Source organism: Vipera berus (genome assembly GCF_964194415.1).
Source record: "Vipera berus genome assembly, chromosome: 4".
Classification (NCBI taxonomy): domain Eukaryota; kingdom Metazoa; phylum Chordata; class Lepidosauria; order Squamata; family Viperidae; genus Vipera; species Vipera berus.
Window position 1 is genome coordinate 120,770,616 of NC_138206.1, and position 13,007 is coordinate 120,783,622.

Below are 13,007 nucleotides of genomic sequence, written 5' to 3' on the forward strand. Positions count from 1 at the left end.
TGATGTTCCCTAGTTAGGTCATGAAACGTCTGCAAGAAATCAGCCAAGCTCAGAGAACACCAAGGATCCCACAGTCCTCCTCCTCCTCCTCCTCCTCCTCCTCCTCCTCCTCCTCCTCCTCCTCCTCCTCCTCCTCCTCCTCCTCCTCTCCACAACCTCCCCTCCCTTCCAGCACTGATGATATTCCCTAGTTGGGTCATGAAACGTCTGCCCCCCAGCTCAGAGGGCCCCAGGGACCCCTCCTTTCCACCCTGGGCCACAAACATTCTCCTTTATAAGAGACCGCTCGGTCCCCAAGCTAAGAGAGCTGCCTCTAACTCCGGGACCTCGTGGAAAGCTTAGAGCTTCCTGGCAAGGGATCCGTGCCCCTTCTGAACCTGGGGGTGGCCGGGGGCATTAGCGGCACCTGTTCCGACTCCACTCCATCCCAAGAGGGCTTTTTCCGGGATGACGGAAAGCATAAACTCCGGGTTTCGGCTTTCAGGAAACAGGCCGGTGCCCAGGAAAGTGACAGACGCGACTTTAGCAGGAATAAAAATAGACCAGAATGCTTTGACTCAATGTGACATTTCCCCATCTTCAACAGGGACCCTAAGAACATATTGCAAGCCGGTCCTTGACTTGCAACGGTCTATTTAGTGACCGAGGCGAAGTTATAACGGCGCTTTTGACCAGCGCAGCATCCCAACGGTTTACGGGATCAAAATTCGAAACCTTGGCAACTGGCACATACTTAGAACGGTTGCAGCCTCCCCACAGTCACGTGATTAATATTCAGATGCTTGGAAACTGACATGTACTTACGACGGTTGCAGCGTCCCGGGTGTGTGTGTGTGTGTCACATGATCCCCATTTGTGGCCTTCTGAACAAGCAAAGTCAATGGGGGAAGTGGGATCTGCTTAACAACAATGCAACAAATGCAAGAAAGGTCGTAACCCGAGGTGAAACTCACTCAAGAAATGTCTCGCTTAGCAACGGAAACTTTGGGCTCGATTGCAGTCGTAAGGTGAGGACCACCTGTAAGTGCCAGACAGACAGACAGATTGCGCAGAAGGAGGGCAGACAGCAATTGTCTTACTTTTAAAATTAATTTGGCAATGCTCGTCTCCGGGAATGTCAATCTTTAAGTGATCTGGCTGACATTTAAAAAACAAAACAAAACAAAAAACCCTTGCTTTCACTGGTGGTCCTCAGACTTACGACCACAACTGAGCCCGAAATTTCTGTTGCTAAGTGGGACACTTGTTAAGTGAATTTTGCCCCATTTTATCACCACAGTTGTTACATTGGTAACACGGTTGTTAATTGAATCCGGTTCCCCCCCATGGCAGAAGGTCTCAAAAGAGGATCGCGTGACCCCGGGGCGCTGTGACCGTCATAAGTACATGCCAGTTGCCAAGCCTCTGAATTTTGGTCACATGACCCTGGGGATGCTGCAACGGTCGCAATTGTGAAAAACGGTCGTAAGTCACTTTTTCCAACTTTGGTCCCTAAATGAACTGTTGTAAGTTAAGGACTACCTGGCATTTTTAAAACAACGGAGATGTTGGTTGGTGCCTTTTAATGGTTTTCAAAATACAGGCCCCTATCTCAAATGTCACAGGGTCTCCTGCTTGAGTAGGGGGATAGACTGGAAGACCTCTAAGGTCCCTTTCAACTCTGTTACTCTATGATTCTGTAAGGGTCTCCTGCTTGAGTGGGGGGATGGACTGGAAGACCTCTAAGGTCCCTTTCAACTCTGTTATTCTATGATTCTATACCAGGGGTAGGCAACCTCGGCTCTTTTATGACTCATGGACTTCAACTCCCAGAATTCCTGAGCCAGCTTGGCTGGCTCAGGAATTCTGGGAGTTGAAGTCCATGAGTCATAAAAGAGCCGAGGTTGCCTACCCCTGTTCTATACGGTTCTCCTGCTTGAGCAGGGGGGATGGACTAGAAGACCTCCAGGGTCCCTTCCAGCTTTATTCTGATTGATAACCAGCCAGCGTCCCAGGAATACCCACCAGGCAGGAAAAAAACCCCCACAAAATGCAAACACCCCTCAGCTTTCTGCAACCTCATGCAGACAATGACGGCATTTTAATCCTCTCTTCTATCCCTCCACTCTGTCAGATTGACTTGAACGATTATCCTGATGTTGCAGATGATAGGTTTATCCTGTTGCGGGTCACCTGAGGTTGTGCTGTTTAGGTCTCGCCACGTGCCTCGCCCTCCGAGACTTTCCTCGGAGTCAAAATTGTGTTTTTTGTGCGTCCAAGTTCGGTTCGACAATGACGCTGGCTTCTGCTTTTGTTTTCGTCCGGCAGTTTTACACCCACACGCAGTGTGTTACCCACGTAGTAATGCAAGAATAAGTACGGTCGTTTCTGCCTGCAGGAATTGCGCTTCACCAATCGCTTGTTTGGGGACTTCACTAAACCCATTCTCCAGATGGGGTGTGATGTTTGATGTTTGGTGGGGCTTCTTAATGCTTGGATTGTTCTCTTTAGGGTTGCCTTTTATTGGCGTAAAAACTTAGGAATAAAGGGGAAGAGCTGAGGGTTGGCATGTGGGGTCCCAGCTGCTGTCTGAGCTTGGTTGTCTTCTTGCAGAAGTTTCATAACCCAACTAGGTTAACCTCATCAGTGCTAGAAGGCAGAGGGGGGGGGAGAGGAGGAGGAGGAGGACTGTGGGGTCCTTGGTGCTCTCTGAGCTTGGAGATTTTCTTCCAGACGTTTCATGACCCAACTAGGGAACATCATCAGAGCTAGTAAGGAGAGGAGTTTGCAAGGAGAAGGAGGCGGCGGCAGTTGTGGGGTCCTTGGTGCTCTCTCAACCTGGAGGTTTTCTTGCAGACGTTTTCATGACCCAACTAGGGAACATTATCAGAGCTAGTAAGGAGACGAGTTTGCAAGGAGGAGGAGGAGGAGGAGGAGGAGGACTGTGGGGTCCTTGGTGCTCTCTGAGCTTGGGGGTTTCCTTGCGGACGTTTCATGACCCAACTAGGGAACATCATCAGTGCTAGAAGGGAGGGGGGCTGTGGAGAGGAGGAGGAGGACGACGACGACGACTGTAGGGTCCTTGGTGCTCTCGGAGATTGGTTGTTTTGCAAACCTTTCATTAACCAAACTAGGTAATATCATCAGTGCTAATAAGGGAGGGGGATTTATGGAGAGGAGGAGGAGGAGGACGAGGAGGATATCAATCTATACATACACATATATACATATACAGTACATATACTGATTGCATATTAGGCAGTGTTATTTACCTCTTGAGCCACAGGGTCTCTCTCGCTCTGTTAGCTTTCTGCAAGGGAAGATATGTTTCAAATGTTAACTATTTAGATTACCTTGCTAGGCCCCAAACATGGGGCAAATCTTTATTTCCTGTTTTCAGCCTATCTTGAAGGCCATCGAACAGGCTATTTATGTATATATATATATATTTGAATAATTTTATTTGTATAGGGCATGGCTAGCTGTATTCCAGCGATTTCCTGGTTGTTAACTTTGCCTTAGTTTCAGATCTTGTCTTTTCTGCTGTAGCAATCCAGCGATCAAAAGATGTTTTGATGGCCTGGACAGCAATAACATCATCCACCCTATTCATATCGGATGGACGCGGTGATCTTTACTCAGGAAGTAAACATAAATAGGTGGTCTAATTTTGTCTCCCTAGGAAATGTGAGAAGACGAGAACGCCGTGGAATTACGATTGTATTTTTAAAGTATTAGGAAAATGGAAACCGCTGGCTGATAATTCCTTTCCCGTCAGATCATGCAGTCCGATATAACTAGGCATTTCCGAATAGGAGCTGGCATCGGTGTGGCTGTGTCGATTGCGGGTTAGGATAAATGGTGTCTGAAGAACAGAAGCGTTCATTTGTTCTCCCTGCTCTGAAAAAGATTTAACGAAGGATGGAATTCAGATTTTAGGTGTTCTATTTCATAGCCAATTTAGGTGAGTATGTGCGGATTACGGCTTTTTTTTTTTTAAAAAAATCACACGCAAAACCACAAATTTGAATAATAAATACACCAGGACCATCATCTATTAACGATGGTTGATGATTTCTCTGTTTGAAAGAGTGAGAACCGCACATCTTTTAGACCAGGACACGGGAACAGACTGGAGGAGGGCAGATAAACTATAATTAAGTTCTTTTAATGAGTTGTTTGTTTTCTAACTAGGCACGTTCCAAAGGAGACTGAAATTGTGTGCCGTAGGTTTGTGCCCTCTCTGAGGAGACACAAAAAAATGCACCTGGTCCACTTGTTCTAACAGCATGTGTTATTATTTATCCGTCGTTCCAGTTGTGTTCCATGGGTGCTGCAATTAGTTGTTTGGATGGGTAGATGGATGGATAATAACACATATTTTTGTATGTGCAGCGTTAATATGTGGAAGTTGTGGGTTTTTTTTCCCTGACGAGAAACAGTTGGGTTAGACCTGCCTATGCTGTTAGGAACGCTAAGGAAGATTATTTTTATGTGTGATTGTGGCTGCGAGGCTGTTGTACGGGCAAAAATGGAAATACTCTGAAATACGCACAGCGAAGGGATGGTTGGTGAAGACGACACAACTAGTGGAGATGGCAAAATTAAGCTGTTTGATTAGAGGAAGATCAACAGCTGCATTCGTCAGGGATAGGAAAGCCTTAGGGACTTTTTGTTGAAAAAAAGAGGAAAATGAACTTGTGATGTAAGGGTTGGAAGTTTTGACAGCTAGCTAATGGAAAGAAGGAAATGATAATGTAACCGTAAAATGAGAGGATAAAATATAAATGCATTTATAACCATTGTCAGAAAGGTCAGAACTAACCTTCCTTCCTTCCTTTCCTCCCTCCCTCCCTCCCTTCCTTTTCCCTCCCTCCCTCTCTCCCTCCCTTCCTTTTCCCTCCTTTCCTCCTTCCTTCCTTCCTTCCTTCCTTCCTCCCTCCCTCCCTCCCTCCCTCCTTCCTTCCTTCCTTCCTTCCTTCCTTCCTTCTTCCCTTCTCTTTCCTTCTTCCTTCCTTCCTCCCTCCCTCCTTCCTTCTTCCTTTCTCTTTCCTTCTTCCTTCCTTCCTCCCTCCCTCCTTCTTCCCTTCCCTTCCTTCCTTCCTTCCTTCCTTCCTTCCTTCCTTCCTTCCTTCCTTCCTTCCTCCCTCCCTCCCTCCCTCCCTCCCTCCCTCCTTCCTTCCTTCCTTCCTTCCTTCCTTCCTTCCTTCCTTCCTTCCTTCCTTCCTTCTCTTTCCTCCTTCCTCCCTCCCTCCCTCCTTCCTCCCTCCCTCCTTCCTTCTTCCCTTCTCTTTCCTCCTTCCTTCCTTCCTTCCTCCCTTCCTCCCTCCCTCCCTCCCTCCCTCCCTCCTTCCTTCCTTCCTTCCTTCCTTCCTTCCTTCCTTCCTTCCTTCCTTCCTTCCTTCCTTCTCTTTCCTCCTTCCTTCCTCCCTCCCTCCCTCCCTCCCTTCCTTCCTCCCTCCCTCCCTCCTTCCTCCCTCCCTCCTTCCTTCTTCCCTTCTCTTTTCTCCTTCCTTCCTCCCTCCCTCCCTCCCTCCTTCCTTCCTTCCTCCCTTCCTCCCTCCCTCCTTCCTTCCTTCCTTCCTTCCTTCCTTCCTTCCTTCCTTCCTTCCTTCCTTCCTTCCTTCCTTCCTTCTTCTTGTTTTTTCTTTATATCTTTTCTCCTATTTTTGTCTTGTTAAAAATTCCTTCCATAAACATTATATTTTTTTACAAGAACCACTTGGTTAGATTCTGCAATATATTGCATGTCAAGTTGCCTCTGAACATGTTGCAGAAACTTCAATTAGTGCGAAAAAAAGAGATTTAATTAGTATTAGACAATCATCCCTGCAGCTTTTTGCCCTGTGTAACTGCCTTCCTGAGCATGTCCACATCCACTTTAAATTATATGGGATTATATGTGTTGTTGTAATTTATTACTCAGCCGTGCTTCCTCATTCAGTGGAGCCTCTGGAGAAACACTTCATGATACGAACACAACAGTGAGTGAGTCAATAGTATTCTCTAGTTTCTTTTCCAAACCAAGTTGGAGGATATTAGACCAGATTTGCTGACCCCAACTTCCATACTTGAAGACTCTTATTATGTTCATTAAAAAGGTATTTTTATCAGTCCTGAATCTCCCTGTGTTTAGTCGTAAGACATGAAAAGATATTTAAAGAAGTGGCTTCTGATCTTTTTTACAGCAGTTATAATCAGATCTAATATGTTATTAAGGGACGCGGTGGCTCAGTGGGTTAGGATGCTGAGCTTGTCGATCAGAAGGTCGGCAGTTTGGCGGGTCAAATCCCGAGTAGCAGAGTGAGCGCCTGTTACTCGTCCCAGCTTCTGCCAACCTAGCAGTTCGAAAGCATGTAAAAAATGCAAGTAGAAAAATAGGGACCACTACGGTGGGAAGGTAACAGCGTTCCGTGCACCTTTGGCATCTAGTCATGCCGGCCACATGACCACGGAGACGTCCTCGGACAAGCGCTGGCTCTTCGGCTTTGAAACGGAGATGAGCACCGGCCCCTAGAGTCGGAAACGACTAGCACGCACGTGCGGGGAAACCTTTACCTTTTTAATGTTATTTATATGTTATTTGTATGTAAGGATGCAGGTTTATACATATGTTGTATATAGCATGTTTAAATGCATGTTATGTATGTGTACACTTTTGAGAGCAAGCAACAAAATTTCATTTTTAATGTGTGCCAATGTGCCCACAGTAAAAATGACAATAAAGGTGGTCTGTCTATCCTATCCTATCCTATCCTATCCTATCCTATCCTATCCTATCCTATCCTATCCTATCCTATCCTATCCTATCCTATCTATCTATCTATCTATCTATCTATCTATCTATCTATCTATCTATCTATCTATCTATCCATCTGTCCACCCACCTACCTTCTCCTTTTTATCTACCTACCTACCTACCCATCCATCCATCCACTCAATCTCCTTTTTATCTATCTATCTATCTATCTATCTATCTATCTATCTATCTATCTATCTATCTATCCATCATCCATCTATCTATCTATCTATCTATCTATCTATCTATCTATCTATCTATCTATCTATCTATCATCTATCTATCTATCTATCTATTCTTCCTTTGAGGTTTTCGGATGCTTTTTAATGTTTGTTGGCCTCTTGTCCAAAAATATCTATTTTTATTGGCTTCCTAGTATTGTAATATTAATATATAGTTTAAGGTGAGATGTAGCCTACGGTGTATAATAGAACACATCAGGAAAAGAATTTTGCGATGTAAATGAATTGGAAAGAGATTTTTCCTTTCATATTAGCTTTGTTCTAGAATTTTCCCCAAAACATGGAAGAAAACAGTTGTGTTTTCTGACCAGTTGGGCAAAACAATTACAAGGAGATTTCCCCCCCATTAATTAGGCTATTTGGAATTTTTAAAACAACATTCATTGCATAATTTTCTCCCGACTGACCTTAAAACTTCACTTAGATCAGCAACTTTTAGAGATGTGTGGACTTCATTGCCCAGCATTCCCCAGAGAGGAAGACAGAAAAACAGAGTAGTTATTACTATTGTAGTTATGACAATAGATTGGCAAGAGCTAAACACATGTAATTATAGTCCTGTTTTGCATAAGATTAAAACAGTATTTAAGTAAGGGCAACATCTACTCATAATTATCGCTGTAGAGTAGGAACGCTAGATTTTAACACACTGTTTTTCCTAACATTCTAATTTTGTTCAGTGGAATATGACTTGAGTTTCGGCAACATTTTTTTTCTGCATTTATGTATGATTATAGATCCTATTTGTTATGGTCACCCTCCAACTAATTAACCAGCCAACGTCTTAAAAGAATAATGTGACAACACCCTTGAAATTATGATGCTGGACGAGAAAAACATAAACATTGTCTGGGAAAGCAGTGAAAACACCTTAAATCTTTCCAAAACATCAATAATCCTCGACTTATAACGATTCATTTAGGGACCGTTCCAAGTGAGAATGGCACTGGAAAAGGTGACTTATGACCGTGTTTCACACTTACGACTGCTGCAGCATCCCCGGGGTCACGCGATCAAAACTCACTGGCAACTGACTCGTATTTATGACCGTTGCAGAAACCCGGGGAATCCCGTGACTCTGGACTCTGCGACTGTCATAAATACGAGCCAGCTGCCAGGTGTGTGAATTCTGATCGCGTGACCACGGGGATGGTCGTAAGTGTGAAACACGGTCATAAATCACCTTTTTTTAGTGCCAGGTCAGCAAAAAAAGTTGGTATTTGTATACCCCACTTCTGCTGAAGAGCTGAAATGCCCTGAAAAAGTGGTTTTTGAAGCCAAAACTAGAGCTGGCAAAGATTGACCTTAAAATCCAGAGCAATCACGTAATCCAGATTAAGAATCTGGACTGGATTGTATTTAAGGACAATTTATCTGTACAGGTTGTCCTTGGCTTTTAAACAGTTCAAAGTTACAACGGCACTGAAAAAAACTGACTTATGACCGCTTTTCACACTTACGACCTTTGCAGTATCCCCTTGGTCACGTGACCAAAATTTAGCTGCTTGGCTCCTGACTCGCACTTACGACGGTTGCAGTGTCCTGGGGTCACGCAGAGAAACTTTCGACAAGCAGAGTCAATGGAGAAGCCACATCCACTTAAAAACCGTGTTACTAACTGCAGTGTTAAGTGCAGTTATGAAATGTCATCAAGTGCAGTGATTCACTTAACAACTCTGGCCAAAAAAGGTCATCAAACGGGGCAAAATTCGCTGAACGAACGTCTCGCTTAGCAAGAGAAAGTTTGGGATTGGTTAATTAGCTAGCTGTATGTATACAGAGAGAGGGACGTGGTGGCTCAGTGGGTTAGGACGCTGAGCTTGTCGATCAGAAGGTCGGCAGTTTGGCGGGTCGAATCCCGAGTGCCACGTAGCAGAGTGAGCGCCTGTTACTCGTCCCAGCTTCTGCCAACCTAGCAGTTCGAAAGCACGTAAAAATGCGAGTAGAAAAATAGGGACCACTACGGTGGGAAGGTAACAGCGTTCCGTGCGCCTTTGGCGTCCAGTCATGCCGGCCACATGACCACGGAGACGTCCTCGGACAAGCGCTGGCTCTTCGGCTTTGAAACGGAGATGAGCACCGGCCCCTAGAGTCGGAAACGACTAGCACACATGTGCGGGGGAACCTTTACCTTTACCTTTTTGTATACAGACCGTAGAGCCACATAACATTTCGGAAACTGGTTTTAACTTTTAAAAAACTGCTTTTAAAACCAGCAGGTTTATATTCCTCCAGCGAGAATGACTTGGGAGACAGAGAGTCCTTGATTTACAACCGTTTGTTTGCTCCGCAGGAGGAATAACAACCGTCTTGTGGAAGTGACCTCGCAGTGGCTGGGCCTTTTAAGGCCACAAAATTGTTTTCTGAGAATTTGGCTGAAATCTCTTCCAGAGAACAGCAACCATTTCCTACATTATCAGGAGATTTATGTCACTCCTGTCGGATTCTCGGTGCCCAGGAGAAACACAATTGTGGCAATTTGTGTTTAGTAAAGCCAATTCATTGTCTTAATTCTTTTTGTTATCGTTATTGCTGTGTCTGAGACGGGTGGCTGGGTTCTCCGGCATAAAGATCGGGTTTCAGTCGACAAGACAGTTACCGAAGGAAAGGTGTTTGTTTTGTTTTGCTCTTTTACAAATTATACTGTTTTAAAAACTAGCATTTCCTTCCTTGGGGCTCTGTTTATTGAGCAATAAATAGCCTTACTGCATTTCATGCTGCTCCTTAAGTAGGATTTATTTCTATTTATTTCTTGCTGTGGAGAAAAGTATTCCTTTTTGCTTGCTCTGTTCTAACTTTCGGTAGCAAAAGGCTTCAGAAATGTCGTGGTAAGCAACTAGGCCTGTCTTTTCTGGCCCTCAACTTACAACTGTTCATTTAGTGACCATTCAAAGTTACATCAGCACTGAACGAAGTGACTTATGCCATTTTTTCACGCTTATCACCGTCGTAGCATCCCCAGGGTCATGTGACCAAAATTCAGAGGCTTGGCAACTGACATGGACATACGACGGTTGCAAAATCCCGAGGTCACCTAATCCCCTTTTGCTACCTTATGACAAGCAATGGGGGGAAGCCAGATTCACTTAACAACGGGGTTACCCACTTAACAACTTCAGTGATTGACTTAACAACTGCGACAAGTCATAAAACGGGGCAAAAATTCACTTAACAAATGTCTCGCTTAGCAACAGAAATTTTGGTCATAAGTCAAGGACTACCTGTATATGATTCAACTAATGAGAATGGAAAGCCGTTAGAATCGGAGGGAAGCGTTATATATGAGATGACAAGGAAAAAAGAATAATTTAAGATAATTCAACCGATTTCTTTTGGTGCGTCCTAGCAAATTCTTTCGAGTTTGCTGCACACATTACCGTAGTCCCCGACTTACGACCACGATTGAAACCCAACATTTTGTCGCTAAGCGAGACACTTGTCAAGTGAGTTTTGCCCCATTTTACAGCCTTTTTTGCCATAGCTATTAAATGAATCGCTGCAGTTGTCAAGCTAGTGACTCGGTTGTTAAGTGAATCTGGTTTTCCCATTGACTTTGCTTGTCAGAAGGTTGTAAAAGGGGATCCCGTGACACCCCCCCCGGGGCACTGCGACCGTCACAAATGTGAGTCAGTTGCCCAGCGTCGGAATTTGGATCGTGTGACCCTGGTGATGCGGCAAGTTTCTAGTAGATATAATCCGTTCAGTCTTGTTGATGGAAGATGAAAGAGGTGCAAAGCATCACCTGATTAAAAAAAAATGCTGGCCCTGATAAAGTCCTGTTTTCTTGGCTTTCTCTTTCTGCTCTGCCTTCTCTTTCCAAGCATCCCATGAAGTTGTTTCTTCTCTCAAGATGGTGGCCCGTAGAAGACCAGGGGCGACCTAGAAGGACAAGGGGTGAAGGCCCTCTCCATCTGAAGCAGCATGGACCTTCAAGAAGGGAGCCTTGCGGGCTGAAGGCCACAGGGCTTTTGCATTCGGGTAGGCACCATCGGTGGTCGTGGAGAGGACGGGGTGGGGTGAGGTGGGGGGCTGGGACAACTGAAGAGATGTTACCTTGAGCTGAATTAAAACTCTTACATCCGTAAGAAAGCCAGAATCACAAGGGGCGCCATTTCAGAGTGTTTCTTGGTCTCAACCCTTCTGTCCTCCTCCTCCTCCTCCTCCTCCTCCTCCTCCTCCTCCTCCTCCTCCTCCTCCTCCTCCTCCCTCTCCTCCTTTTCCTGCTTCTCCTCCTTCTCCTTTTCTTGCTTCTCCTCCTCTTCCTCCTTTTCCTGCTTCTCCTTCTTCTCCTCCTCCTTTTTTTGCTTCTCCTCCTCCTCCTCCTCCTCCTCCTCCTCTTTTTATAAACTTGATATTGCACAGTGTAGCCAGCGGTAGATTAATTAAAAAGCGTAATCCGTTTTTGTATTTCAGAGATTATTGCGTTCATTCAGTGAAAATAAAAATTAAAACATGGACGGTCATATCAGGGTCCAAGGCTGTCAGAAGAATCCTAGAGGAGCAGTGAAAAAGGTAAAACCCAGTTCTTTTATCATATTGATTTGGCCAAGCTTCTCTCTTTGGTTGTGTAGGATAAAGCTTTCTTCCTTTTTTCTTTTCTTTACTTCGTTAAGGAAAGCCTGTTTCAGGCAGTTGAGCAAGAAAGCTGCTGGATCAGGTTCAGTAAACCCCACAGTCCGTAGGTCAGCCTTGAAAAAGAATTTTTAAAGATGGAGTCAATGGGTTGACGCAAGTCCCTTCGGAGCCAATGAGATATTTCCTCCGGGGAGTTTTACAAACAATTTGGCAACCTCAACAACACTTGAATTTCTTTTTTTTCTCCTGGATAGTTTTTCTTCTTTTCCTAGCGGAAAACAAGCTCTTGTCTCAAATCTCCTTCGATACCCTCATCCAGGGTATTGCTGGAATGAGCAATTGTAATAAATTATTATTATTATTATTATTATTATTATTATTATTATTATTATTATTATTATTATTATTATTAATTTAATTTAATTTCTATACCGCCCTTCTCCCGAAGGACTCAGGGCGGTGTACAGGGCAATAAAATGCAATAAAAATACAATATACAAAAGTTAAGATAAAAATTAAATAGAATAGCCCAATTACAGTAAAAGTTAATTAAAATTGAACGAAATAAATCCTTCAAACCGAATCTGTGGAACCACCCCTCTTGAGATTCTTCTCCTCAGCAAAACCCCCAGTCTGCTAGCTTTTGGGGAGCCTTCAAAAAGATGACCTCCCCCCCCTCAAAATTCTTACACTTAGTTTGAACTACAGGAAAATTAAAACCTTAAGACCTCAGGTTAAAATAATAGTTTCTACGGAATCCTGAATAAAAAAAAAGGGGGAGGGGAAAGTCTTCAGAGAATAGCTACAGATAAGCGTAGCGTGGGAGCACAACTCAGCCGAACATTTTGGTTGTTAAGAAAGACCGTTGTTAAGCGGGTTTCGTCTCATTCTACGGCCTTTCTTGCCCCAGTGAATCATTGCAGCGGTTAAGCTAGCAACACGGTTGTTAAGTAAATTTGGCTTCCCCATCCAGGTTGCAAAAGGGGGATTCACATTTACCACAGCTGAGTCTCAAATCTCTGTCGCTAAGCGAGGCCGTTGTTAAGTGAGTTTTGCCTCGTTTCACGGCCTTTTTTTTTTTTTTGGCCACCCTTGCGAGGCGAATCCCTGCGGCTGTTCGGCGAGTGACGAGCGTTGTGAAGTGGAATGCGCTTCCCCATCAACGTTGTCAGAAAGGGTTGCAAAAAGCCATCGCGTTGACCAAACCCCTTATTTATTTATGTACTTATTTCTCTCTCTCTCTCTCTGAAAAGCAGAACCTGGGTGAACCTTCCCTTTCTCCAACGATGCCATTTCTGCAAAGTCAAAAACCGCTCTGCACCGTCTCGGCAGAAGAGTTGGCCAAAGATGACAAAAATTTCAATGAGGTTAGGCTGTTTTGCAGCCGTGTGTGTGTGTGTGTGTGTGTGTGT

The 13,007-nt window shown here is 44.5% G+C and overlaps 1 protein-coding gene across 3 annotated transcripts in view; it reads left to right on the forward strand.

Moving 5' to 3' along the window:
• AKAP11 (A-kinase anchoring protein 11) overlaps positions 1-13,007 on the forward strand; it is a 77,913-nt gene that overhangs the window by 4,683 nt on the left and 60,223 nt on the right. Inside the window, exons 2-5 of one of the 3 annotated variants that reach the window (XM_081327989.1) lie at positions 3,662-3,943; positions 10,871-10,998; positions 11,434-11,532; positions 12,852-12,962. In XM_081327989.1, the coding sequence (XP_081184115.1) occupies positions 11,473-11,532; positions 12,852-12,962 (171 nt within the window). In that variant the 5' untranslated portion in view covers positions 3,662-3,943; positions 10,871-10,998; positions 11,434-11,472. Of the gene's footprint in view, positions 1-3,661; positions 3,944-10,841; positions 10,999-11,433; positions 11,533-12,851; positions 12,963-13,007 lie in introns of all 3 variants that reach the window. The other 2 variants (XM_081327988.1, XM_081327990.1) reach the window with 2 other exon arrangements.